General features: G+C 34.1%; 4 protein-coding genes across 4 annotated transcripts; 3 read left to right on the top strand and 1 right to left on the bottom strand.

Annotated features, from left to right (window-relative positions):
• Positions 1–909: 909 nt before the first annotated feature.
• LOC132798553 (facilitated trehalose transporter Tret1-1-like) lies at positions 910–3595 on the bottom strand. Its single transcript, XM_060810453.1, has 7 exons — positions 3475–3595; positions 3271–3410; positions 3101–3205; positions 2948–3033; positions 2762–2878; positions 1543–2706; positions 910–1480 (listed from the first exon to the last, which is right to left on the bottom strand). The coding sequence occupies exons 1-7, from the start codon at positions 3513–3515 to the stop codon at positions 1367–1369; spliced, it is 1767 nt and encodes a 588-aa protein (XP_060666436.1). The 5' UTR covers positions 3516–3595; the 3' UTR covers positions 910–1366.
• A 3255-nt stretch (positions 3596–6850) lies between these two features.
• LOC132797588 (proteinase inhibitor-like) lies at positions 6851–7493 on the top strand. Its single transcript, XM_060809351.1, has 2 exons — positions 6851–7013; positions 7071–7493. The coding sequence occupies exons 1-2, from the start codon at positions 6941–6943 to the stop codon at positions 7238–7240; spliced, it is 243 nt and encodes an 80-aa protein (XP_060665334.1). The 5' UTR covers positions 6851–6940; the 3' UTR covers positions 7241–7493.
• A 1017-nt stretch (positions 7494–8510) lies between these two features.
• LOC132798238 (fibrinogen-like protein 1) lies at positions 8511–10023 on the top strand. Its single transcript, XM_060810024.1, has 3 exons — positions 8511–8754; positions 8815–9704; positions 9762–10023. Exons 1-3 carry the CDS (start codon positions 8689–8691, stop codon positions 9883–9885), a joined length of 1080 nt encoding a protein of 359 aa, XP_060666007.1. The 5' UTR covers positions 8511–8688; the 3' UTR covers positions 9886–10023.
• A 1105-nt stretch (positions 10024–11128) lies between these two features.
• LOC132797506 (ficolin-2-like) lies at positions 11129–12502 on the top strand. Its single transcript, XM_060809247.1, has 3 exons — positions 11129–11211; positions 11283–12214; positions 12272–12502. Exons 1-3 carry the CDS (start codon positions 11149–11151, stop codon positions 12393–12395), a joined length of 1119 nt encoding a protein of 372 aa, XP_060665230.1. The 5' UTR covers positions 11129–11148; the 3' UTR covers positions 12396–12502.
• The last annotated feature ends 3232 nt before the right edge of the window (positions 12503–15734 follow it).

Genomic DNA, 15734 nt, shown 5'->3' with positions numbered 1-15734 from the left:
AAACAGACTAGAGCTCAAAGTTGATTGATTGAGTTCCATTCTAGCAAATCGTGCAATTGTTTTGTTTCGGGTCGATTTCACACTTCACTAGACATGGGTGAAATAAACAAATGTTCATCTTGTTACAGGACCAATCAACCAATTAAAAGGTTTCTCATCACTTTGTGGAATGATGAAATTAACACTAAAAATGAATTTTGAATTTCTCTTGCTAGAATAGGTCTTGTTAAATTTGATTAATTACTGATTTTTATTTGAGTTTTAAAGCAAAGTTATCGTGTCGTTACTTTTACAACAGCAGTTAATTTTTTCAGATGAAAAAGCCTCTTATCATCTCATATCTTATCTTCATTTTTGTTATGCTTCACTTGCTTGTAACATAAACTGACGTGTATCATTACAATAGGCAAATTTAATGATAATTCGGAAGTTTATTTTAAAGCCATTTATGAAGAATCAGAATTTCAATTGGATTAACATTATTTACAGGAAAACAAACACAAAATTTAACAATTTTAAAAACAAGTAAAAAATCTACAATTCAGTGTATTCGACTGTGAGATATTCGCTGCTCATTTTAAATATAAGCAAAACAGTGCGGTATTAATTTTAAAATATACCGAATCAATATACCAAAGTCTATATTTGGTTTATGATATGGTACTACATGCAAAATATACCACAGAGTGAAAAAATATACGAGTTCGATAGCCAAAGCAACTTAGACCCGTAGTAAGTAGGTGTTTTCCCCATACAAAATATACTTCTTATATGTTATAACTCATACAATTATAATATTATCTGAACTAGATTTTTAGGAATCATAAAACAATAGCAATATATTTAGAGCTAAGATAGATTTAAGGAACTTGTTCTGTTCATTTTTTGATTTGCATATACTATACATTCATTAATTTTTTTAAATTACCTTAAAAGAGAAAAATAATTAAAAAATAATTCCTAGTTTTAATTTAAGTGCTAATCAAGATTAAGTGCTAATACAGATTCATCTGTACTTAAAATAAAATAATGTTGTGGTATATGTTCTTTTAACTTTAGATAGAGCACGCAACATTTTCGCGTGTAGAGAAATATTGCTTCGATTAACATTTTTCAACTGATAAAGTAAGTATAAAGCTTTTAAATGTCTTCGTTTGACATATTTGACAATTTTGTATTATACAAAGTTTATTCAATATAATGAAAATACGATAATGGAATACGATACATGGAACTTAAATATACCCGAAATTATCGGAGATATTTTTAAAATCTATTTTATATATGTTTAGAATTCTTCAATAATAATCTTGCATTTTGTTATAATATTCATTAGTAAAGTATTAATAATAGACAAATCGATTTTTCAGTTGATTTGGACAATATTTATGAGTTCAGAATCATCTTGTGAGACATTTTCGCTCTTTCTCTTTCGAAAGAGGTTAGCGTCAGTCTTCTTGGAGAAATGTGCCTCAATTTCCTGAGAGAGAATAATATTATAATTTGATTGAGTACAACTGGAAAATCATGTCCAAAACTTACTCCCAAAGTGCGTCCCTCTGTCTCCGGAAGTGTAAAGTATAAAATGATTATTCCAATAAACGAAACACTTGCATAGAAGGTGAAAGCAACCGGCAACGTCATCGCAGTGATCATCACCAAAAAGAGTTTGTTCGCCATAAATCCGAAAAGGTAACCCATGCAGCCAGCAAACCCCGAAGCGCTGCTTCGAATATCTGCGGGGAATACTTCACCAATCAAAACCCAAGGTATCATGCGAATACCCAGATTTGCAAAGAATGCGGCAAACAGCACAAGGATTAATGGTATCCATTCCAGGTAACTGAAACCGAGAGCTATCTCAGATACAACATTTATTTCTGTGGTTGCGATCTCTGCTCTTAGAACCTCTCCTTCCAAAAGTGCCGAACTATTCAGAAGTTGCGACATATTCTTCTCCAGCACAATCATTGAGGAATTTATAGCTTCATTCTTCACACCAATGACCGTCATCTCGAGTATGTTCATTGAGTGAGCATAAATCGCAACGCCGAGTATGCAAACACCTGTGCCCAGCATACTAATGAATACCAATGGTCTTTTGCCCGTCGAATGAATGAATAGTGCACCTAGAATGGTGGCAATGAGTTCTGAGATGCCTAACAATATGGTCGCATTGTTTTCATCAATGGGAGCCTTCAGAGTCGCAAAGATGAGCACAGCGTAGGATCGAATTGGAGTTTTTCCGGAAAAGTGGCAGATGAAAAATGTCAGTAGGACTAGCAGAAACGGCACTATAAAACTACGTTTGCGCCACATATGCAATTTCTTTTTCAGCATGATGCTAGACTCTCGAACGTCATCCGATTTTCTAGCTGATTTTTGGGTGATTAACTCATCATAAAGTTGTTTGAATTCCGCTTCAACTTTCTGCTCTGGCACCCAGCCACGTAGCCATTGTAATGCCTTCACAGCATCAAAGAACCGACGCTCTCTGATCAGCCAAACTGGACTCTCGGGCACAAAGCATAACATAGCCATAGAAAATAGTGGAATAACTGTGCTCACAATTGCCACGGTCCTCCAGTGCAAAAGAGATCCTAGCAGGAACTCCGTAAATACGCCCAAGCTAACACAAGTGGTTGCCAAGGCCGAGAACATTCCCCTGTACTTTGGATCCGTAATTTCAGCCACATATGTTATAACCTGAAGCAAAATAATTGAATATTCCTCAGAACACTTCAGATACTACCACACTAACCGCAGCTTCCATCAAACCTCCACCAATGCCAACGAAACACAAAGCCACATACATGTGCTCGGTGCAGGACGCATAGTGAAAGAGAAGCCAGGCAGCAAGCATGGGTAGATTGATTAACTATAATGTGTGAAATAATTGATTGATTATTATTATCGAAATAATATATTGGAGCAATTAATTACACACCTGCATAGCTCGCCGTTTGCCCAGATACTGAGCAAACATGCCAGAGAATAGACAACCAAGCGGCATACAAATTAAGTTTATGGAACCTGAAATATTTAATGAAATTATATGAAAAATATATATTTGCTCAGTTATGCACATTTGATTTCTTACTAAGCCAGGAAATTGCTTCCTTGTCTAATTTAATTGCACTGCTATCCAAGCTGCTTTGTATAGCGGGAATTGCAATTGTGGGAAATCCCTGCGTCATGCCATATCCTAAGTATCAAAACGATAATAAATTCGAGAATTTGCTCACTAGTTATTTATTTAAAAATTTTTACCGAATTGCAGCAAATTTTGTATGTTAACTGCTATAATCTGCGGAAGGGCACGTCGGTAGTCAGACACTTCTTCATCGTCTTGTTCGGTACTATTTTGATTGTGATAATCCTTTTGCATGAACAAAGGCAAATAGTTCGAACTTCGGAGCAAAAGGAAAATATTGTAAGGAATCGTTAATTCCACTTTTTTATCAAATTAATCACCTTTCATCTTCCGTTTTATCACTTTGTTTTGTTTTCACCATTGTAAGAAATTTAATATTATTAAGTTTAACTTTATCAATTAATATGCAACACAACTATTACAATATTGATGATATTTAAATTGAATTGATTTATTTTCTTTTTATGTGTAGGTAACGAATCGTTGAAATGACTTTTGCGACTAAAATGGTTTGCACTGTGTATTTGAAATATATATAAAGAGCTATCCTTATCATCTTATATCTAATCTGCCTTTGTATTTGAATATATTTGCTTTTGAATACACTGACGTGTCCCAAAACAAAATCTATTTACTAATAGATCTCGAAGACGTAATCTTTGGTTTGCTAAGCATGTGTGATATTAGGCGAGATAAGTATATAAAACTCAGTTGCAAAGCTTAAAATTGAATCTATACATAAATATGAATAAATTATACAAATAAGAAACTGTGTGCCTGAAATCTGATAGATTAAAATAGGGTTTACCATGGACGTCAAACTTTTATCTTGACTTTGCATGTCCTGTACGTGATAGACAAGTGAAAAGCATAATTGAATACAAGAATGAAAAGTTAGTTAGTTAGTTAGTTTTCATTGAATATTAATATGATTTATTAAAAGAGCTTGAACCACATCTGGTCGATGCTTGTGAAATATGGCCAAAATAATAATAATTCGTATCATAAATAAAGCAAGCGCTTCACTAGCAACGATATTGATTATTTTTTGATGTGCATTAATACATAACTTTTCATGTTTATGCGCATCGATTGCTGCTGCTGTCATTTCACTTGAGTTCCATTGTTGTTGTTGCCGTTGATATTGTTTTTGTTGTGGCTGCTGTGGCAAAAAGTTAAGAAAGTTGCGCGGTTTCAAAACTTTTGTCTTGATTTCGTTGATGAAACAAAAATTTACCGCCATTGGCGAAAAACTTGAGAGTTTCAGCTTTGACAGTCTCAAAAGTTAAGGTTGTTGGTATTAGGATGTCAACTGTTCGCTGGTGAGCTATTTGTTACACTTGTGGTTGTGGTTTTGCATAAAATACAACTTATTCTAAATAATCTATCTTTGAAGATATTTTCATATCGCATTTAATTTTCGTACGTATTCATTTAGTTTTTAATGATATTTTTTCCCTATTTGCAGTTGCGTTATTCAATGCATAATTTTCTATTATAAGTGCATGCAAGTAATATATCATCGAGAATGAGATCACGTCGCTATAATTATAATCGCAATTGGCATTATGAGGTTAGAGCTTGGTCTGGCTGACAATCAGGAAACCAGAACAGCTATTATTCATGTGTGTAATCGACGCTTACTGACAGTAGCGGTTGAAATTCAATACATAAATTTAGTATGAGAGAATGCGAATGTCTGTATGTAAATACCTATAAACGTGGATATATATGTGTATAAGCGTATACGGTATTCTTGTGGGGCTCAGCTCTATTCATCGGAATGGCTGGAGGGCTCATTACCATTTTCGATTTGATCCCAGAGCTAGCGTAACCAAATGGTGACGAATATACGAGTACGAGTTCTTTATTCCTCCCATGGGCGTTCCACATTCATACGATATTACTGCTCGTATATCGCATCTGTGTCTAAAATGTCAAATATAAATATTTGCTTTGTATTAGGGTTTTGGCTTACCGATAACCAATATATGCATGCTTACTCGTACATACGGATACGCGTATCCTATGTGCATGTATGCTTAGTATGTGTTGTGGGCGTGGTCATGGCTTATTTATTCATCTACACACTGGCTGTCATTTGAAAGCCCTCGTCCTCGTGTTGTTTATTGAGGCATCGACTGTTGTCACTTTACTTGGTACTCATTAATTACATTGTAAATAGATTTGATTCTGCTTCGCAATGTGTTTTAGATCGAATTAACATTGATTCAATTTCAAGTTTATACGGGCATCTATTAGCACAAATCTACATAATATTCGTGTACATATGTACGTATGCTATAAGGAAGTAAAAGATAATCGATTGCATTTTAAGAGAGCATATTTTCTGCATCCCACTCACTCTTGCTTTTGTTTGAATAATATTCGAATAAATAAACGTACACACGCGACGAGTGGCTTTATACGACCGCCAATAATATATGTATGTCATGTGTACTCGCAATCATAAAGCCGAGATCGACTGACACTCACATAATCGGAACCAATACAAATCCTGAAGTGAGCCAACGTAAACCGTCACCCAACAGTGCATACATTAAAGTATCAATGGCTTATTGGCAAACATGAGACAGGAGCAGGCAATACCCGTTCCCGTATACAAATGGCTTACTTACTTGGCCCAAACATGTGTTCAAATTGAAAACCAATGCGCCGCGTATTTATGAGCTTAGCAACTGAAAATGCCAAAAACGAAACGTGTGTGAGCCGCATTTGAAGTCACTGTCAAACTGCATGAATAAAATACTTTTTTGAATATTTCACAAGCCATTATTGGACCAATTTGGCGTAGATCACGAACAGCTGTAGCTAAAAATAATTTTCCACAATAAACCAGGTTATTTAAAGACAATCGACTTCACATTCCAACCAGCTTGAATTATTTCAAGATAATATTGTTTATTTTGATTTATTTATCCTGCTTCACAAACTTAATACTAAAATGATCTAAATAGAATGGTGAAAAATAACAAAGTACTACTGTTTGCGGCAAGAAAAACTCAAGAAATTGTCAAAGGACCATACACACATGAACAACAATAAGGGAATATTTTTCCGACACTGTGGCATTCACAATCGAAAAGCAGCTTAATGAACATACGCTATAAAATTGCGTATACGCAGCATGAATCCGAAAAAGCCGTCGATATGGGCAAATGGATTTCGAGCATTAAAAACAGTTTTCGATGCGATAATAGCGAATCGATAAATATCACAGCAGCTAGTTTTTCTCTGTATATGTGTGCGTCTGTGTGGCTTTTTGTAAGAATGGATGGGTGTGTGGCTTTTGTGGTGCCGTGCCGAGTGTTTGTGGTTTAATTTCTGGGGATTTGCGATATCGCAATAACTCGCAGTATAATCAGCTCATCCACCCCCCGCCGGGGAATACACACTCACACTTAAAGAAGTGTAAGCATATTGTATGCTGCCATGTAATTGATGGCATTTTAAATGACAATTGAAATGTGTTTAAATCCATTGTCCGCCAACAATAACTTTGCAGACAGCCAAATATCTATCATTATGTAATTTTTTTGGGGATTTAGCTTTTATTTCTATTAGCAAATGCCCACGATATTAGCCATTTGGACAACAACTGGTATGTGAATAAATTTATTTTAAAGATTTCAGCACAAGAAAATGACTCCGAATTTATGCATGTTTATAATTCAAACAAAGTAGTTTTTCCTTTAAACTGCCAGATTCTAAAAATTTGTATACATCTAATCGTTTCTTCTATAAATCGTTCTCCTGTTTTCCAAAATGAAGACTTCTCTGCTGCCAGTGTTTGCTTTACTTTTAATATATCTGATGACTAGCTACGCTTATAATGCAAGTAAGTGACTACATAGTTTTGTATTAACTTTTATTTTACTATATCATACTACATTAGAGAAGTGCAATGCTAAACCCAGTGAAACTGGACCGTGTAAGGCGGCGTTTCCAATGTGGCGTTTTATAAAGGCTACACGACAGTGTGAATCCTTCCTATATGGTGGATGCAAAGGAACGAAGAATTTATTTGAGGATGAAGAAGAATGTATAGCACAGTGCTTAACTTAAGGATTTAGCGATTTAATTTTCAAATATCCTAAATATTGAATGGTTCTTTATGATTTCTACCGATGCTATATTTATTTTCCAATGCAGCTGACATTTTCATAGAATTGCGATGGGGGCATTTCTACTAGACATGCCAACCACACATTCTCTTGCTATTTAATTATGACAATCTTGTGCCTTGTTCAGCTAGACTTTCCAAACATTCTAATCAAAATTTGAAATATGAGAAATAAAAAGACGTTCATAACTATAAGACCTAAATACGACTTTATTTTCAAATTAAATTCAAACATTCAAAGTGTTACTTAAATTATAAATGTTAATCATAATATTACTTATATATTACATAATATTACTTAAATTTATCTATTCTAAAAATAATCCCGTCCAAATATGGCCCATAGGGCTCTTCTGTTGTTGTCAAGGTTGTGCAAGTCAGTTTTCGAAGATTGCGTTGCTTAAGTGAAAAGCCTGAATCTGGGTAGTTTCCATATAATCGATGACAAAAATCCGATCAATGTTCTTGGGTTCTTCTTCGGAAACCAGCATCCTCCTAAAGGTGTAACATTATTACGCCTGAGAGGGAGTGAACAGTAGGCAATTAAGTGACATTGTCCCTAACAACCAACCTAACATGTCACTTAGTGGTCCACTGGACTGGTATGACTCAAAATTCTCAAATTATTTTTACCAAAAAGAGTGGAGTCAAAAAGCTTGAAATGCGTTTGTAGACACGTTTTAAAGTTTTTGCTGTTAGGGATTTTTGTTTTCACTTGCAGAACAAAGAAAAATAGTTTAAATATCCGGTAAAAAAACTAAAACAACAAAACATATATTTTTAAAAGACTTGATGACTGCTTTAATTAACTGTTTAAACGTCTTCGTCGAATTCGGCAATACGAAATTTATTTATTTTTTTTTTCAACGAGTTTTTCGAAAACGAGCCACTGCGCGCTGCGAAGAGAGGAGAGTAATGCAACTTAGAGCAAGCCATATTCGATGAGAAGCGTGAATGAGATGGCGCAAATACTGAGAGCAGAAGTCAGGTAATCAGAGTGAGTATTTGGCACAGAGCAGAGGCGATTAGACGGTTAATAACGAATAATTATAGTAGTGATAATGAAAGAGTCAAATTATATTAGATTCTTTAAATTACACAAGCCGATGACCTTATAAACAAAATAAGAAAGACAAAAATAAATACGAAAGCTCTTATGTTAAAAACCGGTAATCTCATCGAATGTTGTCATCATACAAAATAAACACAGCTTTTTTTATGATTTGGTCGCTCATCAATTTGCAGATTAAATTTTGAGCTTTAGGTTAACAAATTTAATAACAGATTGAGCTTGGGAAATACGCAGTTGAAATGCTTTCATTCTAAGTTTCTTAATCATTGAAGTTTACTGGCTGTTGAGTCTTGAGACGAATCGGATTAAAAAATTAAAATGAATATTCTTACCTCTTCGAGTGTATTTACAATATTATTCATTGCATTGCAACTGAGAAGCTCGGTAAGTATTTCAATAAAATTAAACATGATAATATCCATACTAAAACTATATTATATTCAGTATTCCATAGACTCAGAGCAATTGGATGATCAATGCAGTAGCTACTGCTATCAGGTTGTGAAACCGCTTCTACAATTTGTAGATACGAGCAAAGTAATGGCTACAGAAAATACCGAGCTCCAGAATACAATCAAGCTGCAAGCTGAAAATATCACTACTTTAAATGAATTGATCAAGTCTAAGGACACGCAACTTATGCAGCAGATCAAATTGAGTGAAAAGTTCGAACGACAAATTCTTAATCAAAAAACACTTATTAAGTCAAAACTATTTGAATCATGCGAAGGTCGTAACCGTACAGAGCAAAAACTTATTGATAAATTCAAAATGCAATCGGTTCTTAAATTAAAATTGGGTGAACTTGTTAATCTTGTTGATCATTATGAGCTAAAAGTATATGATCTCAATGCCTCAATCAAGAATAAGGATAAAAAAATACAATCAGATAAAGTGAATAACAAAGAACTTGTGAATATGATTACGAATAATGTTGGATGGACTGTCATCCAACGACGTAAAGATGGCAGCGTGGACTTCAATCGATCATGGTCTGAGTACAAAGAAGGCTTTGGAGATGAACGTGGCGAATTCTTCCTTGGGCTGGAGAAGATTCATTTGCTGACACAATCGCAACCTCATGAGTTGTTTATATCCCTAACGGACTTTAACAATGAGACTCGATACGCCAGATACAACCACTTTATCATTGGAAATGAGACTGAGTTCTATGAATTGAAAGAGCTGGGATCATATTCTGGTAATGCTGGTGATGCAATGGAACGCCACATAAACGAAAAGTTTTCAGCAAAAGGACAAGATCATACATCTGAAACTTGCTCCAAAATCTATAGTTCTGGCTGGTGGTTTAAAAATGGTGGATGCTATCTTTGGTGATAATTTAGTATTAATTCACGAAAGGAAAAGTACTTATGAGCTTTTATTTTCAGTAATCTTAATGGACGATATGCCTATTCCGATGAAGGCGAGAATGTAAAAAGTATTGAATGGAGATATTGGACATTTCGACCATTAAAATTTGTTCAAATGATGATTAGACCATACTCCTATTAGTTAAGTAATTACAATTTTTTTGCTTTGCTTATATCAAAAAGACAAATTTCTGAACTCTTCTTTTCCAACACCTTGCTACCTAACTAGTGATAAGTAACCTAATTATTTGATTTATTTTATTTTGTTGTAAAACTCCAAAAAGATGATTTAAATAAAAATACAAATATAAATAGGTAATTCTGTAATTCAATTTAAAGATTTGTTGTTTTTACTTTGTGGTAAATTCACCATTATGCGCGGAAAGTGTTTGTCCTTAAATGTGCTGAAGCAGACAAAACTTATATAAATAGCTGCTACACATTTAGCTCCAGCACATCATTTAACGGCAAAATCACCAATGTGTCCACTGATTGCCAGTCAGGAAAGTCCAAATTCGACACAAATTAGGGAGAGAGGCTAACTAGGCGTATACTTGACGTTAGTCCGCTTCCTACTTAGCGGTATTCCTTTTAAAGGGCCACACTTTATAGTGTGGTGAATACAAAAATTCCCTGAGCAGTATAGTATTGCTGCCTCAAGGTCACAGTAATAAAAAAAAAAACCAACGGACTGAGTCAGAGTGTTATTGAGAAGCTTGAACGATGCCAAAATATTGATAAGAGTGTGAAAGCGTTTTGAGAGCGACGGCGATGATAGGGAACAATTTAAAATCTTTCTTATCGCCTCAACTCACTATACATGTATGACTTGTGGTATTCTGATAACTTTTATTTAAATATCTCTTGTGAGTCTGTAAGTAAATAAATCTTCTGACAACAGTTCAAAAATCAAGTATTATATTTAAGGATAAAAGATAAGACAAAGTATTTACAAGGTAAAAAGAAGCTAGTTATAATTTTGCATAAAATACATCTGACTGTCATGTCTGTTTCTTCGGTTGAACATATTGATCTCTGAAATTAAAAATTCAGATCTTCCAATTCTAGACATATCACTTCTAATTGTTCTTTCATTTCTTGCATGGCTTTTTATGATTACCAAATCAAAAATTCTATAGTTATAATTTACATGATTTACATTTACATGATAATTGTCTGCCAAAGCTTACGCATTAAAATGTTGCACACCTCTTTTAAAGACTCTGAGAACAACGCAATTACAGGAATGGTATTGCTTTTGATTATCCCAATATACCACATTTCCAATATTTAATGCAGCCAGGGTATACAAATGATAACAAGTTGATGAGTCTCGACAAATGCTTTCAAGCAGATGCCTTCAGTTAGTGTTTTCTTTTAAAACAAATCAGAGTGTAAAGCAAAAATGAATATTATTCATGCGAATATATTTTTATTATTGTTAATGTCATTTGAAGTGAATAGCTCGGTAAGAGTCTTAATTATAATATATTATATGTATATTGAAATGACTTTGAAATATTAATATTGAGCTCTCAGTGTACAGGCCAACAAGAATTGGATTCACAATGCAGTACCTATTGCTATCAAGTTGTAAAGCCGCTTCTACAATATGTAAATACGATTAGAACAATGACACAGGAACAGAACGAACTGCATCAAACCATTACGGTACAAGCAGAAATAATAAAGAGCTTGAATGTGCAGCTATTACAACAAATCAAATTGAGTGAATCGTATGATAATCACAATCGTAATCAACAGAATCTAATTGATCAATATAAGATGCAATCCGAACTTACATCAAAATCAAATAAATCTTGGGAAATTCAAAGGGAAACTCAACAGAAACTAATTGATCAGCATAAGTTGGAATTAACTTATCTGAATTTACAAATCGAGTCGAAAGATAAACAAATAAAGAATTTGCAAACTGAAAATGTTAAAACCAAGGAACTACAGAGCGAACAATCATCTAGCTGTCTCGGCAGATTAACTGGCTTTCATATGATCACACTCCCCGCTACTAAACCATTCATAGTTCCATGTGAATCGAATTTGACTGAAGCTGGAATTGGATGGACCGTGATTCAGCGGCGTAAAGATGGCAGTGTGGACTTCAATCGAACATGGGCTGAGTACAAGGAAGGTTTTGGAGATCTAAGTGGCGAATTCTTCCTTGGGCTTGAAAAGCTTCACTTGCTGACACAATCTCAACCTCATGAATTGTATATACTCCTTGGGGACTTTGCAAATGAAACACGATATGCCAGGTACAATAACTTTGTCATTGGTAACGAGAAAGAGTTTTATAAGTTGAAAGAACTAGGAATATATTTCGGCAATGCTGGCGATGCATTGAAATATCACAAAAATGAAATGTTTTCAACAGCAGATAAAATAAAACATGTACCAGGCATTTGTGCTAAAATGTTTGAATCTGGATGGTGGTTTGCATCTTGCTATTATTGGTAAAAATTGGAAACTATTGCTAATTTAGAATTATACTTAAAAGCGTTAAATTTTAGTAATCTCAATGGAAAATATGCATTTTCCAATACAGACGAGGAATCCGATAGCGTTGAGTGGAGGAAGTGGAAACGTTTACCCATGAAATTCGCACAAATGATGATTAGGCCAATAACGAATTAAGAACAAAAATGTTTAATTAGTACTGTGTGTACAATAAACTGAAAAAAATAATTAAATGCCTTACTTGTATAATATTATTTTCATGAAGACTGAAAAAAAAAAATTTAATTAAATTTATACACTAATAAATTGAAGGATTCTTAATAAAGTTCTTTTTATTTTCTACAAAGATTCAATATATGTATCTATTTATCATAAATATGCAGCATAATATAATATATAAAACACTATGTGTCAGCATTAAGGTGGGAGAGTATCTCCTCTAAATATGCTTAATTAGTTTCAACACCTTTTTCATATTTGGTAAATTTTGTGGAGAATTGAATTCGGTGGTGTTGCAGACAAGGCGTATACGCTATATTCAATGATAAGTGAAATCGAAATTAATAATAAGAGGACACGCCTATCCTCAAATTACTAAATATAAAATAATTATTATTCATTTTTAAATTGTAGTAGATGCCTTTTTCAATTAAAGCACAATAATTTTGTCACCCTGGAGAAGATACTTTAATGTTAACTGTTTGAAATTTAACTTAGATATAGCTTTTAATTACAATTCTAAATGTATTCATAAATATTAGGAGGATACAAAATATTAATATATTTGTAATCAGCTTTTAAAATCTAGAAAAACTATATGTCCAACTGCTTGCTTAGAAAAAAGGGATATGCGGCTCAAATACGCAGAATATCCATTGTCCGATTGATTTTTATTCAAATAAATTAAATTGATTGAATTTTGCATGCTGCATAGAAAATATAAGAAACATGGACTGACAAGTAATGACATCATCTACAAATTCAAATGCTTCACCATTACATTCATGGCAACGTCATTCCCAAAGGTAGGTGATGTCAATTAATACCAAATAGAGCTGGTCAATTTGTGTCTGCCCAGAGGGGAAATGTCCTAATGTCCTGACAGGTTAACCGGCATGTGCCCACAATATCAACTAATTTCCATTTAATGTTTATACCCGCTACCCATAGGGTAGAAGGGTATTATAACTTTGTGCCGGCAGGAAATGTATGTAACAGGTAGAAGGAGGCATCTCCGACCCTATAAAGTATATATATTCTTGATCAGCGTTAACAGCCGAGACGATCTAGCCATGTCCGTCTGTCCGTCTGTCCGTCTGTGTGTCTGTGTGTCTGTGTGTCTGTCCGTCCGTCCGTATGAACACCTAGATCTCAGAGACTATAAGAGATAGAGCTATAATTTTTTTTCGACAGCATTTGTTATGTTTGCACGCAGATCAAGTTTGTTTCAAATTTTTGCCACGCCCACTTCCGCCCCCGAAAATCAAAAAAATCGAATAACAAGCGTAATTTTAAAGTTAGAGTTGCAAATTTTGGTATATATAATAATAACTATAGTAGTTATGATTCCTGAAAATTTGGTTGCGATCAGATGAAAATTGTCGAAGTTATTAAAGAAATACTTTTGTATGGGCAAACACGTCTACTTACTAGGGTTGTTGCTTTAGATGACAATCTGGTATATTGTGCCGTCTATGGTATATTTTGAATGCGGTACTATATCAATATACCAAATATACTATTTGGTATATTTTTAGTATTTTTGCAGTATATTCGGTATATTTTGAGAAAATTATCGCAAAATATATTTCTTTTATTCAAAATGGGTAGCGGGTATCTCACAGTCGAGTGCACTCGACTGTAGCTTTCTTACTTGTTTTTTTTATGAGCTCAGGCGACTTAATCAGTTATATCGCACATCGACACTCCCCGCAAACAGACACTGCTTTCCACTCTTGGCAATTGAAAGCCAATTTTGGATACATTTGCTGATCGAATGGGAAAGTATCCAAGTTACCCACCCCCCCAATTCAATCACCAGCCGTGGACTGGGGACTGCGAACTGCGGATTATCAGCTGTGACTCGGGGGTCGTGTGGGGTGTTGATGTGTCTATGAGCCATCTATTTAATATGTAATGCCACACACAAATTAAAACCGTGCTCCACACAGAGCGTCGCTACAAAAAGACACAAAAGAACAACAGACTCTTATTGTATTTACGGATGTGTATGTTTGTTGTCTGTTATTAGATTTTCAGTCGCCAGCAAAACTTCATTCAACACTTATGGAATACATCGATACACTGAACAAATACACTGACAAGGGAATACCCTACTTTTAGTAAGGAGAAAAATAGACTACCAAATTGAAATAGCTTTATTAATTACGTTAGAATATTTGGAATTTAAAATATATAACAAATTTAATTGAATTATTAGTATGGTATCCTTATTATAACCGTTGCACATAGGATAGAAGGATATTATAACTTTGTATGTAACAGGCTCAGAGGCTATAAGGGATAGAGATATAATTTTTCTTCGACAGCACTTTTAATATTTGCACGCAGATCCAATTTGTTACAAATGTTTGCCACGCCTACTTCTGCCCCAGCAAATCGATAAAAATTGAAAAGTAAGCTTAATTTTGAAGCTAAAATCGAATAATACAAACAATAATTTTAACGATTCCTGTAAATTTGGTTGCCATGAGTTAACAATTTAAATACTTTTGCATGGGCAAAATCGCCTAATTACTTAAATGCTTTGCCTTACAATCTATCTATATCTATCTATCTATATTTTGCGCTCTATGGTATTTTTTGAATGCAGTGCTTTATAAATATTTGGGTTTTTATAATCTTTGGTTTGATTTTAGTATTTTTTGCGGTGTATTAATTTGGTATTACTTTTATTTAAAATGGATAGCAGGTATCTCAAACATAGTCGACTATAACTTTCTCACTTGTTTTTATTTATTTATTTTTCTACAATATCTATTATTATTATTATGAATGACTGCATAATAAAGATTACAACTGAATCTCGTTATCTACTCATGAGCTACAATATATATTCTTTTCTTTAATTAGATCCCAATAGTAAATAGGCAGTGAAGTAAAAATCAAACTGAAATCAATTTCAATTTCATCTATGAAAACAAATAAATTTTTGAATTGCTTTTCATATTTTCAGCTTTCATTGTGTGCTCGCCACTTGGGTTGACTTTCAATTTGCTCCATGAAATAAGTATAACAGTAAATTGTGATATTCGCCCACACGTCTCACTTCAACCGTCCCTTATTACGATACTATTGTAATTCTTGGCTGGGTGTGTGTGCGTGTGTGTGTGTGTCGGAGTGAGTGTTGGATTGGTAAATTGGCCTACCCAAAAGGTGGCTTTTCGACCTCAACTTGGCTGATTCCGAGTGAAGTCCGTTGGGCGTGGCTGCTGTTGCCTATCGTTTAATAGCCAACCGAATAGGAAAGTGAATGGCTTGTGTTTGTGCCTGTGT

This window comes from Drosophila nasuta, chromosome 2L (assembly GCF_023558535.2).
Source record: "Drosophila nasuta strain 15112-1781.00 chromosome 2L, ASM2355853v1, whole genome shotgun sequence".
Lineage (NCBI taxonomy): Eukaryota > Metazoa > Arthropoda > Insecta > Diptera > Drosophilidae > Drosophila > Drosophila nasuta.
Note: the sequence above shows the minus strand (reverse complement) of the source record. Positions and strands in the feature narration are given on the sequence as shown.